The sequence below is a fragment of the Saccopteryx bilineata genome, chromosome 4 (assembly GCF_036850765.1).
Source record: "Saccopteryx bilineata isolate mSacBil1 chromosome 4, mSacBil1_pri_phased_curated, whole genome shotgun sequence".
NCBI classification, from domain to species: Eukaryota; Metazoa; Chordata; class Mammalia; order Chiroptera; family Emballonuridae; genus Saccopteryx; species Saccopteryx bilineata.
Window position 1 is genome coordinate 88,955,681 of NC_089493.1, and position 19,022 is coordinate 88,974,702.

Here is a 19,022-nt window from a genome sequence, read left to right on the forward strand (position 1 = left end):
CAGGTTTGAAATCTTTGTCATGAGATCCCTCCAGGATGATATACAGCAGGACATTTACATTCGTAATCCAGAGAAAGGCAGAAATGTGAAAAGAGAAAGCCACTGGAGACTTCTGATCAAGGAGATGAAAATGGCCGGCGATGCGTGTGGCTCATCACCATGAACGTATTGTCTTGGGAACAGCTTGACTGATTGTTATTTTTGTCTAGGCAGCAGAGATGAAAGCAGCACGTGAATCAGAAGGAAAAATAGAACCTGAGAAGGCAGAGTAAGTTCTTGGTGGCTTCGAGTACTCAAAATCCTGTAGTACGTAGTTCTTGACAGCATCTACTATTCTACTGCTATGGTAAATAGAAAACTTGATATCTAGTCATTCAGAAATAGATATTTTGCAAGCTCTGCATACATTTTCTTTTACTTCAGCTATACAAATAAATACATTTTATTAATCTTATTAACTATATAATTTCACTAATAGATCCAAATTTCACCATCTGGCCAACAAATTATCAAACACCGACAAGTTGTAACTTTATATAAGGTCGATGATGATGATACCGAATATATTCAATGCCTATTACATTCCAGGCCCTGCGCTAAGGTCTTTTACACAATATCTTATTAATTCCTACCACAAACTTGGAGAATAGTACTATTGCTAATTCAAATGAAATCTTAAAAAATAAAGGACTTTTTGAAGGGAAAAAGTTGTTAAGCCAAATTTCAGAAGATGACCGCATGCTTATTTATACTATTGTACATCTCTGACCATGGCTCATCAAAGCAGATACCTTCAATAAGAGCAAAGTGACATCCAGGCCCTGTGGGATGATAGAGACCTGAGGTTCCCAGCCCCGAGAAATAATGACAAGATTTCTCCTTAATTCAGTCTCCCTGTCTGGGCCAGGCCTCCCTCCGTCCTCTGGGCTGAGTGGGTTTCTTGTTCCTGCAGCGTGGAAGATGGGGAGAAGGAGGATCTAGCCAGAGAAGAGCAAGCCAAGGCCCTCTGGGCAGAAGCAACAAAAAAGAAGAAGCGGCGGCGTGGCCAGAAAATGGAGAAGCCTGAAGCCTTCATGGCTAATTTCTTTAAAGGGCTGGAAATCTATCAGACCAAGTTACTGGTAAGCACTCCCGCCCTGGCCTCAGTCCTGGTGCAGGTGCTGGCTCAGGCAGACCTCAGGGAAGCAGCCACAGAGTTTCACTCTGGTTAGTGATGCTTCTTCGCTCTCTCCTTCCTCTTCCTCGCTCTCATTCCTCTTCCTCGCTCTCTCATTCCTCTTCCTCGCTCTCTCATTCCTCTTCCTCTTCTCATTTATCTGCCTACTTCTTTTGTGTTGGTTAAAAAGAAACAGAGGATAACCTGGAATAAAGCCAGTGTCCCAGCTCCTCTGCCCAGCAGCGGGCACCCTCTCTGACCTGTGTCTCTCAGAGAGGGAGGGAACTCCTCCTCCTAGCTGGTTCCATATATGTGTTATGTGGGGACTTAGCTGCTCCTCGTCCAGAGTTCAGAAGTAGTTGGATCGTTTGGGATGCAGAAAGACTATACACCTGGGTCCTCAAAGGCTGTTGTTATTGCACAAGCAGGCAGCCCTCAGCACAGCTTGTGATACTCTTTCTCGGATGAATCGCCCCCTGAGGCACAGTAGTGGATGGCCAGGACAGCACCTTCCCCAGCACCACTAGTGAGAGAGATTGTGAGCTTTCCCATGCAGCTACCAGGCTAGAACTCAAGTGCCAATGTTTCCAGGAAGATGGCAGTGAGAATGGGAATGGTGACCCCTGAGGGGGACAGGCAGGGGCTCTGTGGCTGTGACTTACAAAGGGACAAGGACCCGGGGCCGCAGTCTGGCTGCATGCAGGGTGGGAGCTGCAGAGAGAGGTCTTTTGTGAGCTTAGGTCACTCAGTGTCCAAATAGAGTACTGTTCTGCATCAAGTGCTCAATATACCCACACATGCACACGCATGCACACACACACACACACACACACGCAGGCATGCACCTTTATAGCAGCATTTGAGTCTGCTTGTGGCAGGTTTGGCATTTGTTTTTTGAGGGATAAGCTGGATCAAGTTTCTTTTTGAGCATTATTCTAAGCAGTTTTTTATAAATCCCCATTTTTTATTTCTCCCCCAAGTAAGTCCTAAAAAGGCCAGAATTGTCCTAGAAAACTGCTTATCAAAGAGTAGGACTAGTCCTGTGTAAACTCCTAACCAGAAGAGACGTTTTCTGTGAAAGAAGGACGTTCTCTTTCCCTCCCAAGCTCACTCTGTGACTTCTGCCTCTCCTTTTCTTTTCAGCATTACCTGGCCAGGAATTTCTACAACCTGAGGTTCCTTGCTCTGTTTGTAGCCTTCGCTATCAACTTTATCCTGCTCTTTTATAAGGTGATACTTCAAAGGTTATTTGCTAAATATACTTTATTTTTTTAAAAAAAAATAGAAATTAAAGATAATTCTAATATCTAATGAAATTTCTAAGACATTGGCTTCTAAAAAGAATACTATCTTTAGCAATGGGAAGAATAAAGAGACAGCTTGCAAGGGAAGCCAATTAGGGCACTATTTCAGTAGTTCAGGGTGGTTCTGCTCATTACTTAATACATTCCTCAAATATTTGTCGAGTGTCTACTATGTCCTTAACCCTATGTTAGGAGCTATGAGGCATTTCAAAATGAGTAATACAGTTCTTTCCTTGGGGAATAACATAACAGAGAGCCATTAGAGTTGGGCCATATGTTAGAGCCATTATGAAGGAAGAATTAATAGTAGTTGGTTTCTGGATATAGGAAAAGGGGACTAATCAAAAGAAATGAAGATTTTGAACATTAGTAAGTGGGTTTTTTTTTTTTAATTCTGAAGCTGGAAACGGGGAAAGACAGTCAGACAGACTCCCGCATGCGCCCGACCGGGATCCACCCGGCACGCCCACCAGGGGCGATGCTCTGCCCACCAGGGGGCGATGCTCTGCCCCTCTGGGGCGTCACTCTGCCACGACCAGAGCCACTCTAGCGCCTGGGGCAGAGGCCAAGGAGCCATCCCCAGCGCCCGGGCCATCTTTGCTCCAATGGAGCCTTGGCTGCGGGAGGGGAAGAGAGAGACAGAGAGGAAGGAGGGGGGGTGGAGAAGCAAATGGGCACTTCTCCTATGTGCCCTGGCTGGGAATCGAACCCGGGTCCCCTGCACGCCAGGCCGACACTCTACCGCTGAGCCAACCGGCCAGGGCCGGTATTTTATTTTGTGTGTGTGTGTGTGTGTGCGTGTGTGTGTGTGTGTGTGTGTGCGCGTGCGCGCCTTGTCTGGGGGGTTACAGCAAAGCGAGTGACCCCTTGCTCAAGCCAATGACCTTGGGCTCAAGCTAGTGAGCCTTGCTCAAAGCAGATGAGCCCACGCTCAAGCTGGTGACCTTGGGGTTTCAAACCTGGGTCCTCTGCATCCCAGTCCGATGCTCTATCCACTGCACCACTGCCTGGTCAGGCAGTAAGTAGGCCTTTTATGCTGTTGGCACATAATGAATGTTCATGGAATGAATGAATGAATGCATGCATGCATGCATGCTGGGTCCTGGATTCTTGACATAGTCCTCAATTGGCTATTCTATGTTGCCTGTCTCCCTTTCAATTTAAAATGACCAATCTAATTTTTATAAAACATGCTTTTATTCATAGCAACCTTCCACTCCATGAATGAATGGCTTTCTAGTGCCTGTAGAAAAAAAAAACGGAAGTTTACAGAGGGGTGTGGCAAAAGTTGGTTTTAAATATATTGAGATGGAAGTGACTGCAGACAGCAGCCAGGTGGAAGGAGCCAGCAGGCGGTCGGAGCTGCCCGGTGAGAGCCTGCGAGGGGGCTTTGGGAGCCGTCGTGTCAGACTGGCAGACGGAGCCCTGAGTGTCCCTGGCATCTGAGAAGGAATGGAGAGTGCCGTGTGTGGCGTGCTTGTGTCTCTCCCTCCTCTCAGGCCACAGCATTTCAGAGGTTTCTTCCTGAGGCACAGGGATTAAAGGATAGATAGTAAAACTTCCCTAATTTTTAAATATTTTTGCTTTTTCGCAAAAGATATGGGTTGTCTCTTTAAAGTGTTCACAATTATTAGAGATACTGGGGATTTCTAGGAGTAAGTTACCCAAAATCTTCGCAATCAGCAAGTAACGCTGAGCCACCACTGTTCGCAGAGCACCTGCTTGCATCATAAAGTCTGTGGGGAGAGCCTACCAGCAGAGGCTCTTTCTGATGTTTATAAGAGTGTGTGTCTTGGGCCAGGTCACTGAAGAACCTTTAGAAGAGGAGACAGAGGATGTGGCGAACTTGTGGCACTCCTTTAATGACGAGGAGGAGGAAGAAGCCATGGTATTCTTTGTCCTGCAGGAGAGCACTGGGTACATGGCCCCGACCCTGCGGGCCCTGGCCATAATCCACACCATCATCTCCTTAGTCTGTGTGGTGGGCTATTACTGCCTGAAGGTGAGTTGCTGTGGGTTCTGAGTGTACCCTGACTGCTTGGGGGAGGAAGCATCGTTTTTGAACCCAGCCGGCCCTTTGTTCTCTAAGACTTTGCGAATAGACTAAGGTTTGTGGAGCAGCAGCCCGGGTATCACCTCGGAGCTGGTTAGACCCATACAATCTTGGGCCCGTCCCAGGCCTTTTAAATCAGAGTCTATGATTTAACATGATGCCCAGGTGATCTGTATCCACACTCCAGTTTGAGAAGTCTTGCCCTGTGAGTCCCATGTCAGGTACCACTTGTTGAATTTCATAAAATTACAGCCTTTAGGCTACGTCGCACATGGAGCTAGCACATGACCATTCATTCTCATTTTTGAGTTTGTGTTGAAGTTTTTATAAAAAATGCTTTTCACCTTTAAAAAAATATTAGGTTTTAATTATTCATGATATCAGAAGAAAACTTATCCATGAGTTACTCTTTATTGCTGCCTAACAAATCACCCCGAAACTTGGTGGCTGAAATGACAACATCTTATCTCTCGGACTCTGGGGACTGGCTGGCACCTTCAAGCAGTTCCTCTGCTCCGTGTGGAGGCGGCTGCATCCACAGTCATCCAGGTCAGCTGGGCCAGACTGTCCAGGAAGGCAGTTGCTCACGCCTGGCACAGTGGAGAGGGACCAGCTGGCAGGCTGGGCTCTGCTGGGGTTGCTGGGCCTTACCCTTTCCATGTGGCCTCTTCACATTCTCCCGCTGGCCAGGGAGCTGGACTTCTTGCATATGGGGCCTTGAAGTTTCCAAAGAGAGCACACAAGTGAAAGCTACTGGCCCTTCTTAAGGCCCAGGACTGCCACATTTCTGCTGCTTTCTGTTGGCTAAAGCAATTCCCAGGGCTGGGCTGGATTCATTGTTGCACAGGGCATGAGGAGGGCCATGCAAGGGCATGAATATGAAGAGACCTAATTCTCTGGGGCTGTCTTCAGACTCTATTACAGTTACGTCAGTCTTCGGTTATTCTGTTTTTTGTGTGCTAAGTCCAGTCCTTTTTCTACTATACTACATTCTTTTCTTTTCTCATTACATCTTTTCTTCTCTTTAGTAGAATATCTCCTTGGCTCTTTACCAAGCCTTCCCCAGCATCTCCGGGGAAGAATCCAGGAAATATATTTCTATCCCTGTGGCCCTTACTTTCCCAGTGACTATGGTATCATGTAGGAGGTTCAGTTACCCTGCTGGAGAGCACATGTACCCTAAACCACCCTGAGGACACCATTGTAACCATAAAAGCACACAGAGTGTGTAGCTGGGCTGCCTAGGTTGGGCTCATGGCTCTGCCACTTAACCTTGCCATTCCTCTGTTTCCTCATCTGTAAAAACAAGGATGATAACAATGCCACCAACTCCTAAAAGTTGCTTGGAGGAGTAAATGAATTAATATCTGTAAAAGTACTCAGAACATTGGACACAGTAAAACCAGAGTGTTAGCTGCTATTCCCTAGGTCACCATCCCAGAGCTCATCTTGTTGGACTCGCTGCAGATACAGTGCTGATGGAGAGGAAGCAAAGCAGAAACACTGCGTAAGGAATACTATGTGCAGGTCCTACCTGCGGTGCTGCACAGACTCCTGGGAGACTGAGTCCAGAGATCAGTATAGCTCTGAAACGTGATATTATTATTGTTACTCAGAGTCACTTTAAAACACAGCAGAAATTAGTCAGCGTAGCTCTGCCTTTGTTTCCCCTCCCATATCATCCATTACCTGACAGCCATAACTGATTCCCCACAGTGTACAAGGCCTATTCTTAGCCTTTGCCATATTGCTATCATTAGTCTTTTATTTCCTCAGTGTCGTTCCATTGTTTTAAAGAAAAAAAGAGCAAGAAGTGTTTCTTTACAAATAATGATCTGAATTTTGTCTTTTTGTCTTGGAAATGAAAGGGCAATGTGAGGCATATAGATATCATCAGCTTTGAGAAAAGAGTTATTGGTAGAAACTGGAGACCAAGGTCTCAAGGATGTTGCTAAGTAACCAGTGGCTTCTGGCTGAATGAGAAATCTTGGTTCTGTCTGAATTAAGTTTTTCAGGCGAGAGGTGCTCTGGCTATTCTGATATCTTCTGGAATTTCAGTAGCATCCTCTAATCTCACTAACTCTGTCCCTTATTTGAAGGGTGCATGTGTCTAGTGAGGGTTGGGGCAAGTGGCTTACTTCCCCATCCTTCTTGGTGGTGGGTACCTCGCTGGTGGTGGGTCATTATAGCCATGCCACCATATCTGGTCTAATATCAGACTTAGAACTATAAGAGAATGGAGAACGATAGCTGAGAACAAATAAGCCTGCTCCCACCTGGCAGGAACTCTTCTGAGAAGAAATCTCAGGAAGAAAACCTCAATACAGAAAGATGACATACAGAGCCCAGTGTGTCCACTCATTCTATCTATCAAACCCTTTTGCATTAACCAAAATTCGGAGCCATGAGAAGAATATGACCCCAGCCACTGAACGGGGTTGGAACATTCCATAGTATCCCTGTGGCTGACCAATCAATTCCAGGATAGTTTATCATCCTTTCTTAGTTCAACTCCAGCCTAGGAGACTTAAGAGACCTAACTCATTCAGTCCAGGGACTCATCGACATGTGGCCTTCTAACTAGGGTGGGTCAAGGAGTCCAGTTTCCAGTAAAATCAGCTGTTTAACTCAAACCTTGAAGGGTGGCCCAAGTCAGAGCAGCTTTTGGAAAGGAAGATGTATTAGCTGAAGGAGTGATAAGAGGTTTGACTTGGGAAGCACAAGTAGGTACCCTAAATGTCCCACTAAACAGAGATTGCTGCGCTGAAGGTGAAAAGCCAGTTTGTAAGAGATGCTTGGGAGAAGGTGCTTTAATTAGAAAGCCTTTTCTGAATAGACAGTGTCTTCCCACTCCTAGGTCCCTTTGGTGGTCTTCAAAAGAGAAAAAGAAATTGCCAGGAAGCTGGAGTTTGATGGCCTGTATATCACGGAACAGCCATCCGAGGATGACATCAAGGGACAATGGGACCGTTTGGTAATCAACACACCGTAAGTATCCCCCCCCCCCCCCGTCCCCAAGCCTTCTTAGCCTTGGTTTCCTCTTTGGTAATAGAGGGATGAGAATACCACCTCCTATAGTCTGGGAGTGCTGCTTGGCGCAGTGCATCAGCATGCATGAAGGTAATGCTCTCATGCTGGTGTGTTCACAGTCATGAAAGTGAGAGTTGTGAGAGAACGTTCTGAAAGAAAAGTAAAGAAATGGGGCTAGATAGGCAAACAAAGGTGACTGTGTAGAAACTCTGAGCTGTGACAATTAAATTATGCACATCTAAAAGCAACAGCCGTTACCCTCTAGAAGAAGAAACTTGCTCCTTATCTGAAGACAGACAAACCGAGAGAGGCAGTTCTACAAAGGTACCACTGAGCTTTTGTAAGTCTTCCCTAGAAAGGGAAGACTCTTCTCTTGGGGGGGGGGGGGGGGTTAGCATGCAAATCTAAAGCCAGTCCCTACCAGTTTCTTCAAATAAAGAGGAGGGATCAAGCTTTGTTTCTGACACTTCATTATGGTACAGAAATTTTGGATGCCATTAAATAATTTAATTCTTGGGTAAGCTCTCTGTGATCATCAGTAGTGCTTGTGTCTGTGGCACAAGATGATATGGCCAGTAAAGGCAGTTCAGTTTCAAGACAGTTTCCTAAGGAGATAATGAGACAAGAACACTAAAATGCCCAACAAGAATATCTGCTAAAACTGTTTTTGGAGTAGCTTAAATGTCCATAAGTAGGAAAATGCATAAATAAATAGATGTTTAAAATTTAAAAAAAAAATTTTTTTTCAGTCAATTAGCCTTCAATTATCTCACAATAATCATATCCTAGTACATGTAGTACTTTATAATCTCTTCTTGTCAGTTAACTATATATCATGGAGCACTTTCTTTTTTAATATTTTTATCTTGTTAAATATACAGATAGAAGATATTAAATGTATATGTATGTTTTAAAGCATAATAATAAATTGAACTACAAAGGTTAAAAGATGGAACACTGCAGAAAGCTTCCAGGCCCCAGATGTTATGGTCCTTCTTGGTCCTCTCCCCAACCCCAGCTCTCTACTCTCCTGACGTCAGTGACATTCATTTTTTGCTTTATAATTTTTCCACATAGGAGTATGTCCCTAGATAGTGTTTCATTTTTACTATTTTTGAACTGTATATAAATGAAATCATATTCTATGTCTCATACTGCCATTTGAATGATTCGTTCAGGGCTATTTGAGAACTCACCTATGCTGATGTGTGTAGCCACAGTTTTGTCATTTTCAGAACACACATATGAGTATATTATTGCATCTTTATCCATTTTCCTGACAATGAACATTTCAAGTGTTCTCAGTTTCTGGCTATTACAAACAGTGCTATAGTGAACATTTTTATGACTCGTGAACAAGTCAGTTTCTCCAGTGTAGAGACCAGGAGAAAAATTTGCTGAATACTAGGACATGCAAATGTCTGTCCCAATTACTTTCCAACCAGCACTGCACGAGAGTTCCTGCTCCTCTCTCCCCTTGTCAGCACTGTTTATCCTCGGATAGTTTTGCTAACCTGATAGGTGAGCAATAGAATCTCATGGTGGATTTCCCTGATTTCTAAAGAGATTGAGAATCTTATACTATTTTTCTTGACCATTCATATACAGCTATATCATTTATTTATGCACTTCCCTTCTGAAGTTCCTTTTGTCTACCCCACATTGTAAGGAATATTACCAAGTAAAAATATGTTTTCTACCTTCAAGGAGCTTACAGATGTAGTCAGGGGACAAAAATACTCAGACCAAATAAGATTATCTGTGGAAGGGTCTTAGCCAAAGCCTTCAGTTATTGGCCAGTCACCATTTGTGGAATTTTCCACTTATAACAAAATGTGACCAAGGCTGAGTTGCCTTGGACCACTTTTATAAAGGATTTAAGAGAAAGGAGGTAACAGTGTGGACAGAGGAAGGCTGGCTTGGTTTTGATTTTCCTTTGTTTTGTTTATTTTAGATTCTAAATGCAACACATAAAAATCAAGTAGCAGAAAAATGCACAAAGAAGAAAGTCAACATAATTATTTCCATCACCCCAATGAGTAGTTTATTCTAGTTTATACTATACACCCAGTATTTGTTCTTAATGTTTGTCATTTGGATGCTTAAGACAAAGGAACTGCTTTGATTATTAAAAAAATATTTTTAAAGATTGCCACCATATATGGGGAAAGTGGTATTTGCTCAGGGTTATTCTTCTGAGGGGTCCATGAATAGGGGGAGGCCCTCACTTCCTCCCCACCAACTTGGGTGATTTCTAAAATAGGAGACTATGAGTTCCAAATCCAACAAAAATGACTCAAGTAAGAGAAAACAGAAGTAAGAATGCATATGCCGAGGGCCAGCAGTTCCTCGGCTGCAATCTAGCCTCACAAGGAACCCTCCCTGGAAGGATCAATCATTCTGCAGAGGAACAGAATACTTTAAATTGTTTTTGCCAACATATCTGAAAATGACAATTCTTTCTTGACTTTAACAATAGAAAACTACTTGCAGTGGAACTAGTAAATGCTACCAGGCAGAAGAAAGAAGATCCCTCTGGGGGGTTAGGGATGGGATGCTTTAGGAAACCACCTCTACTACCTGGCAGAAGAAAGAAGATCCCTCTGGGGGGTTAGGGATGGGATGCTTTAGGAAACCACCTCTACAGGAAAGAGGGATCTAACTCCCCGAGGAAATCAGACCCCACAGGAGCTATGTGAGAACAGAGAAGAGAGTAGAAGAGCACTCTGGTTTAGCAAAACCCTGTAGAAATTAAATAAAGGGGATTCCCAAACTGGAAACTTTATGTATTTAGGGACCTTGTCTACACGTTGCCCCACTGATGCCCCAGCTACTGACATAAACTAGGCACTCAATGGATGAAGGTTAAATGCATGTGTTTCCTGCAAGGTTCTGTTTCTACCTAACACTGGGATCCATAAACATATATCTCTTTCTGTCTTATCTTGTCATCACAATCCCTGGCTCTTAACTGTAACTTTAAATAGAAAATGCAGTGTCTTTCTAAATGTTTCAGAAGTCAGTACAAAGTAGTGAGACCATAAATCAGTCCCGTGGTGACTCTGAACTTCAATCAAGTCCTGACTCTTCAATGAACAGGACAAAAACCACAGGGATCACACGTCCAGACACTCAAACTGCAGTTTCTTGATGTGCTTTGCCTTGATGTTAAGAAACCCTCTTTTTCATTTTCTTTTTTCAGATCTTTTCCTAATAACTACTGGGACAAGTTTGTAAAGAGAAAGGTATGCCTTGTCAGTGGGGGTGAGTTCTACAACCACCAAGGAAATGTAATAGGTTTTAAGCTCTCTGTTTACAAATATGAATACATTTGACGTTACTTTTATGATGGTTTCTCAGAAGAGTAAGTCACAGAGGGGTTTAAGAGAACACATGTTGGTGTTTGGCTTCACGCCTATACTCATCTGCCTTAAACAGCTTAACACGGTTATTGTGTCCTGCATAGGAGCATATTTCTCCCCTCCAAAAAGATATTGCCTTTTTCATTTCTGTTTTCTCTGGGGGTTATTTTTTTCTCCTTATTTTCCTCTTGCATTTTGAATCATGTCTTTATCAACCCCTTGGAAGACCTCAGAGTATAGTAGACCTCAGAAGACATTGGGCTAGAGAAAACATGTGACATGTGGCCCAAAAGACACTGGGCTAGAAGAAACATGTGACATGTGGCCCGACCTCACCCTGTCATCCTTTTTGCTTTAGGTGATAAACAAGTATGGGGATCTCTATGGAGCGGAACGCATTGCTGAACTCCTGGGTTTGGACAAAAACGCCCTTGACTTTAGCCCAGTAGAAGAGACCAAAGCAGAGGCCGCCTCTCTGTTGTCATGGTACAGAGTTTAGGGGTTAAAATCCACAGTCTGGCTAAAGTAGACCCTTTGATTTATTTCTCCAGCCCTTCTCAGGCGCTGAAAGGAAAAATCTCAATCAGATCTTTGTTCTCTCAGGCTCTGGTCTGGCTTAGGATTCCCCTCTAGACTCTAACATACTGGGAGAGTACCGCTTTGAAAAATGGGAGACCTATCAGCTTCTAGGCCTGATAGAGCTGAAAGAGAAAGACTAATTAAAATTCCAGGCTGGGTGATTCTACCAGTCTCGGTCTCACGGGGACCACCTCCAGTTTGATGCCGCTCAGAGCCGTATTTAGATTATTAAACCTTAGAGGGGAAAAGAACTTAATTTTTGCCTTTATTAAACACTTAACTAAAGCCTGACATTTGTATGTTTTTAATTTATTTGTCCTCCTTTAGGCTAAGTTCCATTGACATGAAGTACCACATCTGGAAGCTGGGAGTTGTTTTTACTGACAACGTAAGTATGGCATCTGGAAACAAGATTTCTATGCCCTGGGTCAGGGATGTCATTAGATGTCACAGAGAGAGGTTAGGGAGCATGCCCAGAAAGGCTCAGGGACACACCTCTCTTGTGCAACAGTGTAAGACATGTGGGGTTCCACTTGGCAAATCTTAGGCTAGTTCACAGCGCCTCAGCATCTGAACACCCTCTAGCCTCACTCTGCCCCAAAGATGAGAAAAAATGGTTCAGTGAGCATTTCAGGAGGCATGGATGCCTGAAAATTGCTTTCTTCCATTTCCACAGTCCTTTCTCTACCTTGCCTGGTACACAACCATGTCAGTCCTGGGCCACTACAACAACTTCTTCTTCGCCGCTCACCTGCTGGACATTGCCATGGGCTTCAAGACCCTGCGGACCATCCTATCATCTGTAACTCATAACGGCAAACAGGTATTGGGTTCACACTGAATCACACTGATACAGAACAGCATGCACCAGATACAGGAAATCAAAGAACCAAAACAGGTAGTACAGCGAGTGCACGGTGGGCAGGTATGTGTCCATGCATAATACCCCTGTCTTGCCAAAACACTTTTAACAGAGATTGTTTTTGTAAAATTGTAGCCAATTAAAAATAATTATATGGAAGTTCCTCACAAAATTAAATATAGATCTGTCATAGGGTCTAGCAACACACTTCTGGGTATATGTGCAAAGGAAATGAAATCAGGATCTTGAAGAGAAATCCACACCCCCATGTTCTTTGCAGCATTATTCACAAAAGCCAAAATATGGAAACAGCCTAAGTGTCCATCAGTGGAAAAACATATAAAGAAAATAGATATACTGCTCACAAAAATTAGGGGATACTTCAAAATGAATATAAAGCGATAAAAAAAGAAGTATTTATTATTATAAAAAAGAAACATTTGATTTTTTTAATTAAACAAGAACATCAGAAAAGCAAATGACAAGTCAAAGAAAGTTAAATTATACAAATGAGATGCAAAACCAACTTTTATTTCATTGGTGAAATGCACTATACAAAAGGTTGAAAGTACTGGAGTGTCTGCACGTTCCCTGACCCCCTAATTTTTGTGAGCAGGGTATTTATACACACACACACACACACACACACACACACACACACACATAATGAAATATCGTTTAGCCATAAAAAAGGAAATCCTGCCATTTGTAACAACATGGACGACTGGTTGTGTACCTTAAAAAATACATAAAGATCTCAACCAGAAAATAAATCAGGTTGATTTTTGTTCTAAAATGGAAGTGCTAGATCATCAGGTGTTAGGCTGTATTAGGTCATTAGGTATTTCTTCCAGGCTTCTGGTGGTAGCAATGGTCAATGTTTCTTGTTTGGGTTGGTGGAGAAAAGCACAAAGGAAAGCTGGAGAGAGAAATTTCCTGCCACATAAAGAAGCTCAAGTTTGGGGAGGTGCTAACAGAACTTGTGATGTAGATGCTGGCTTCTGGTTAAATGCTTCCTTATAGGCGCCTGGGAGAAGGGGCACTGTGTATTTTTACAGGCACATCTAGGGAAAGTTTATCCTATAAAGGGCAATGCTTCCCAGTGTGATCTGTCAAATGGCAATTCTGTGTGTTCTTTTAGAATTATTTTCTTCCCCTTTACTCAGATAGTGAAACTTCAGTTTTTATTGATTTAACTCAACTGCATTAAGACTGTAACTTAAATGGAAAGTTTAAACAATGAATTTTTTATATGGCCTTGCTGAATAAACAGTGGCAAGATTTTTTTAAAATGTGTCCAGCCTGTGCCATGTGCCAGGTACTGTGACAGGTTCACAGCTACTTTTATATGGTAGATATTATGCCCACTTGAAAGAAAAGAGCTGGGACTCAGAGAGGCTGTGTCTCACCAAGACCACACAGCCGCTAGGCGTCAGGACAGGCTTATTTCCCCTTTGATGCGAAGCCCCGGTTCTTCCTGGTGTTTTGAACACCAGTTGGTTCTGTGAGCTCTGCTATCTGAGGTTAGGTAAGTTACCATTCATCGTTCAAGTCGCTGAGTATGTGCCTTGTGCTACTTATCTGAGCCCCAGATCCACCCCTCTGTGTGGTTCCTGGAGGGCACAGGTTTTATCTTATTGATCTTCATAGGTCCTGCTCAGCACCTGCCCCTCATACAGGCCAGAAGGGCAGGTCCTGTGTGCTCCTTATCTATGGTCCCACCTAAAGCCAGGAAATGAACATGCCCTGTGACCCCTGCAGAGGTCCTGGGCAGATACCTTGGTTCTGAGAAATGTCACTTTACTCAACCATCATAAGTAATTCTTAGAGTAACTTCAGTGCTGTGACAATTTTCCAGTTCATGGTTATGTGTGACATAGTGCAATGTAGGGACACCTACCAATCCAAAGAACCTTTGGTTTCTTTAGAAGTGGCGTTAGAATAGAAGCTACATCATGAAAGTTGAGGTACCTGGCACCTTCACTATTCAATCCTGAAATCCTTTGTAATTTACACAAGCCCAGTTCGATACCCAGGGATTAGTCTGCTCCAGCCATAAGGAAATACAGACTGGGTGGCTTAAACAGTAGACATTCCCTCTCAGTTCTGGAGGCTGGAAGTCCAAGCTCAAGGGGTGGGTAGGCCGGCTTTCTCCGAGGCCTCTCTGTGACTCTCCCCTGGCTGCCGCTGGTTGCTTTGCCACTTGATCATTCCCTCTGCACCTGCAGCTCTCTGCTCTCTCTGTGTCTGACTCTCCTCTTATAGGAGAACTAGTTAGGTTGGAGTAGGGCCTGCTCTAACAGCCTCATTTTAATGTAATTACTTCTTTAAAGGCCCTGTCTCCAAAGTCACATTCTGAGGTACTGGAGGTAAAGGCTTCAACATAGGAATTGGGCGCGGGGACACAATATAGTCCATGATACGCCATCATTAGTCTTGTCTCCCAATAGCCCATTTCTATCTACGATCTCCTCTTTCCCCTTCCTCCCCAGCTCAGCCTTATCTCCCTGGCTTCCTTGGAATCACCCGTGAACATTTCAAGGTGGAGGAGACCCACCTTCTTCTCTCTCTCTCCCCTCCCAGCTGATTGAGACCCACCTCTTCTCTCTCTCTCCCCTCCCAGCTGGTTGAGACCCACCTTCTTCTCTCTCTCTCCCCCCTCCCAGCTGGTTGAGACCCACCTTCTTCTCTCTCTCTCCCCTCCCAGCTGGTTGAGACCTACCTCTTCTCTCTCTCTCTCCTCCCAGCTGGTTGAGACCCACCTCTTCTCTCTCTCTCCACTCCCAGCTGGTTGAGACCCACCTCTTCTCTCTCTCCCCTCCCAGCTGGTGTTGACGGTCGGTCTCCTGGCCGTGGTGGTTTATCTCTACACCGTGGTGGCTTTCAACTTCTTCCGCAAGTTCTACAACAAGAGCGAGGATGACGACGAGCCCGATATGAAGTGTGATGACATGATGACGGTAAGAGCCCTCTCAGGCTGGCCACCTGGTGACCCGTCTTTGTTGGGAAAGAAGGGATGTAGGTGGTTTGGGGAACTAAAAGCAGAACAGAGGAGAGTCTAGTTGTCTCGTTCAAAGGGGAAGTGTCCTAGGGAGACACTAGTCAGGGCAGAGGGTGTCATGAGCACTCACCTAAGGCTATGTGGAAAGAGAAGCGGCCACAACGTAGGCCACTGGTCATTCATTGTTCATCTATACTTGTTTGTGGAAAAGATGTGAAAACTTCTAAGTGTGAATAAACCTGTACCTAAATTCATGGAAGGCAGGCTTTTGATTCTTTGAGAGTTGGCGCAGAGTCCTGTGAATCCGGTTCTCAGTTTACTTCAGCCAGCCAGCAGGGGTTTTCAGCCACCATAGTCTGGACAATGTAACAGCAGTAGGATCAGATCGGGTGGCCCAGCAGGAGAGAAGGACACAGCTTAGGGTGAGCGAGCACAGCTGCAGGGGCAACCCTGTAGTCTATGGTGACCAGATGTCAGGGAAAGAACGCGAGTCAAAGATGCGTGACAGTGGACTGTCCCAGCCTGTGATCATTTCTCTAGAAAATGGGTAAGACTTCTTGGCTAAAACTCTCCAGTGCTTTCTTGGGGCAGCACCCTCATGTGACAGCAACACTACAGTTGACAGAGCACCAGTGGGACCAGCACCATCTCCATGCTGCCCCTGGTTTTTGATTTACCAGGTGTAAGACTGCTTTTCCCTCTGGGCCTAACCCATCCAGGCAGGAGGAGAGATGGAGGGTGCTGCTCCGTGAGCCAGTGCCCAGACGTCTGTACTGAGCCACACATGTGGCATGCAAGGAAACAAAGTCTAGTCTCCGAGATGCTGCAGGAATTCCTGACCTGCCAGGTGTAAGGAGAATGCAGGAGAAGTAGGAGAGGCCCCTCCCCAGAGGCTGCAGCCTGGCCTGACCCTTTTAAGATTAAACGAGTAAAAACTAACATCTGGCATGTGCCATACTCATCAAGGTTGGAAGGTCTTTTAATTTAAATATACCTTAAATGGATTTTCTTGTATGTATCAAAAAGTTCAAAACTTAAAAAAAAAATGAGTAAAAATTATCGTTTAAAAGCTAAATGTAGGCCCTGGCCAGTTTGCTCAGCAATAGAGTGTCAACCCAGTGTATAGTGGAAGTCCTGGGTTCGATTCCTGGTCAGAGCACACAGGAGAGGTGACCATCTGCTTCTCCTCTCCCTCCCCCCCTTTTCTCTCTCTCTCTCCTCCTCCCACTGCCATGGCTCATTAATTTGAGCACATTGGCCCTGAGCACTGAGGATGGCTCTGTGGAGCCTCCAACTCAGGTTCTAAAAAACAGCTCGGTTGTGAGCATAGTCCCAGATGGGGTTGCCAGGTGGATCCCAGTTGCGGTGCATGCGGGAGTCTATTTCCCCTACCTCACTTTAAAAATAAATAAATAAATAAAGCCCAAATGTAACATCAGTCTTTCCCTCCTGGTGGACACCAAACTGACCAGAGGGTTTAGTCTATTTCCCCTACTCTCACTGAAAATACAAACATACATACATACATTTAACAACAGTCTTTCTCTCCTTAACAAACTGACCAGAGGGTGTAGTGGAGGGCTGCTAGCAACAGGAGCACTGACGTCATTGAAGCCCTTCCCCTGGTCAGGGCTGCCATACTTTGATCTAATTAAATGAATGATCTGACCATCTTGCTAAAAACAAAATTCTGCAACGTTTACCTGAACTGACGTTATTTTTCTGGTCTAGTGTTACCTGTTCCACATGTATGTGGGCGTGAGAGCTGGAGGCGGCATCGGTGATGAAATCGAAGACCCTGCCGGCGATCCTTACGAAATGTACCGCATTGTCTTTGACATCACCTTTTTCTTCTTTGTCATTGTCATCTTGCTGGCCATCATTCAAGGTATGGTTGCCAGTTATGTTGAGTATGAACAGGGCTTGATCTAGTTCTCTTCCTACATCTACAGCCTAACTGTTTTATATGAAGAGGTTTATGCATTCATTCATTTGTTAGTTCAACAGTTATTGAGCATTTACCATATATGAGGCCTTGCCTATATATAAAGCCAAAGATTCATCCAGGCACTGGGACAGCTCACTCATTTTATTGTGCTTCAAAAATGTTGCATTTTTTCCAAATTGAAGTCAAGACCTTCTACCAGCAAAGGGATCATGACGCGCTGTATTGAGACTCACTGTACTGTGGGGGTCTGGAACCAAACCCACAATATCTCTGAGGTCTGCCTCTATAAGAAATGAGAGTCCTTATAGACTTATAGTCCCCTTCCACCACTCCCACTTTGAACTGACCGCTACCTGTCTGTTCTGCTTCCTGGACATCTCCTTTGTCTAGTCCTGGCCTACAGCCTCCTGACTCCCATCCTCCTCATTTTCCTCCCAGGCAATGAGGCGGGGAAGGAGCACAGAGAGGAGCTATGAGCATATGACAGGTTTTCTCTTGTGTTTGGAAGAGGGGTACTGATATTTATTCAATAGCTTGTCAGGAATTAGAGGAATGTGATGAATTTAGTTGAGTCATGGGCAGTGGTTTTCAACCACCAGTTGATGGACCAGTCCAGTCCATCATAAATTTTATGTCTATAAGACTGTATAATCTGTAATCATTATACAGTATCAGGATGATTAACTTTTGAAGACTGGCACAAAATTTCTGGTGGACCAATGGTTGAAAACGACTGAATGGCACATGTAATATATACGTGCAAGTGTTGAGGGCTAATAGGCAGTTAAATGTATAGGTCTTTCGAGGAACAAGTCAGGAATGAAATAATAAATACATGTAAAATAAATAGAAACAAATACAAAAGAAAATAAATAGAAATGAGACCCATTGTGGTAGTAGTTAAAGATGTTGGTGTAGAGATTTCCCAGAAAGAAAAGTAAAGAAACTGAGGAAGAACTCTGAGACGCATCAGTGCTTAAGGGGCTAGCAGAGGGACAGCCCAACAGGAAGACAGATAATGAATGGCTGACAAAATAGAAGGGGGCGGGACACTAGGAGAGGGGCAGTTGCCAGGAGCTAGTAGTTAGAACATAATGCAGAAAGGTGAAGAGGAACAATGAGAACTGGTTAGCCAGTATGCAGCATTTGAAAACACAAGTGTTTTTTTTTTAGTTTTGTTTTCACTGAATAGTTCGCTTGATGATTGATGTTTTTATGAAACAGAGTAGCCTCTGCCATTTCTTCTATCATTCCTTTACCCTGAACCACCAAACAGATTATTTAAAACACTTTATCTGTCTTTATATTTAAACTTCCAGGTCTTATTATTGATGCTTTTGGGGAGCTAAGAGACCAGCAGGAACAAGTACGAGAAGATATGGAGGTAAGGTGCTTCTTACTACTCATTCCAACCCTATTTTTGTATCTGACAGCCAATGAACCTATTTTAAACAATAGGTTCTGCTATTACTTTGGACCAGCCCTAGGCCAAATTACCAATAGAACTTGTTTCTGCCTGACCAGGAGGTGGTGCAGTGGACAGAGCATCAGACTGGGACACGGAGGACCCAGGTTCAAAACCCCAAGGTCACTGGCTTGAGCGTGGGCTCATCACCTTGAACGCAGGGTCAATGGCTTGAGCCTGGGATCATAGACATGACCCCATGATCGCTGGCTTGAGCAAGGGATCGCTCAGTCTGCTGTAGCCTCCCAGTCCAGGCACATAT

At 44.2% G+C, this 19,022-nt stretch overlaps 1 protein-coding gene across 1 annotated transcript in view; it reads left to right on the plus strand.

Annotated features, from left to right (window-relative positions):
* Positions 1-19,022, plus strand: part of RYR3 (ryanodine receptor 3) — a 626,037-nt gene that overhangs the window by 601,310 nt on the left and 5,705 nt on the right. Inside the window, exons 89-100 of the mRNA XM_066277226.1 lie at positions 210-268; positions 953-1,121; positions 2,300-2,386; positions 4,262-4,462; positions 7,371-7,501; positions 10,746-10,788; positions 11,264-11,391; positions 11,812-11,872; positions 12,161-12,307; positions 15,172-15,306; positions 17,079-17,235; positions 18,615-18,679. Of these exons, the coding sequence (XP_066133323.1) occupies positions 210-268; positions 953-1,121; positions 2,300-2,386; positions 4,262-4,462; positions 7,371-7,501; positions 10,746-10,788; positions 11,264-11,391; positions 11,812-11,872; positions 12,161-12,307; positions 15,172-15,306; positions 17,079-17,235; positions 18,615-18,679 (1,383 nt within the window). The remainder of the gene's footprint in view (positions 1-209; positions 269-952; positions 1,122-2,299; positions 2,387-4,261; positions 4,463-7,370; positions 7,502-10,745; positions 10,789-11,263; positions 11,392-11,811; positions 11,873-12,160; positions 12,308-15,171; positions 15,307-17,078; positions 17,236-18,614; positions 18,680-19,022) is intronic.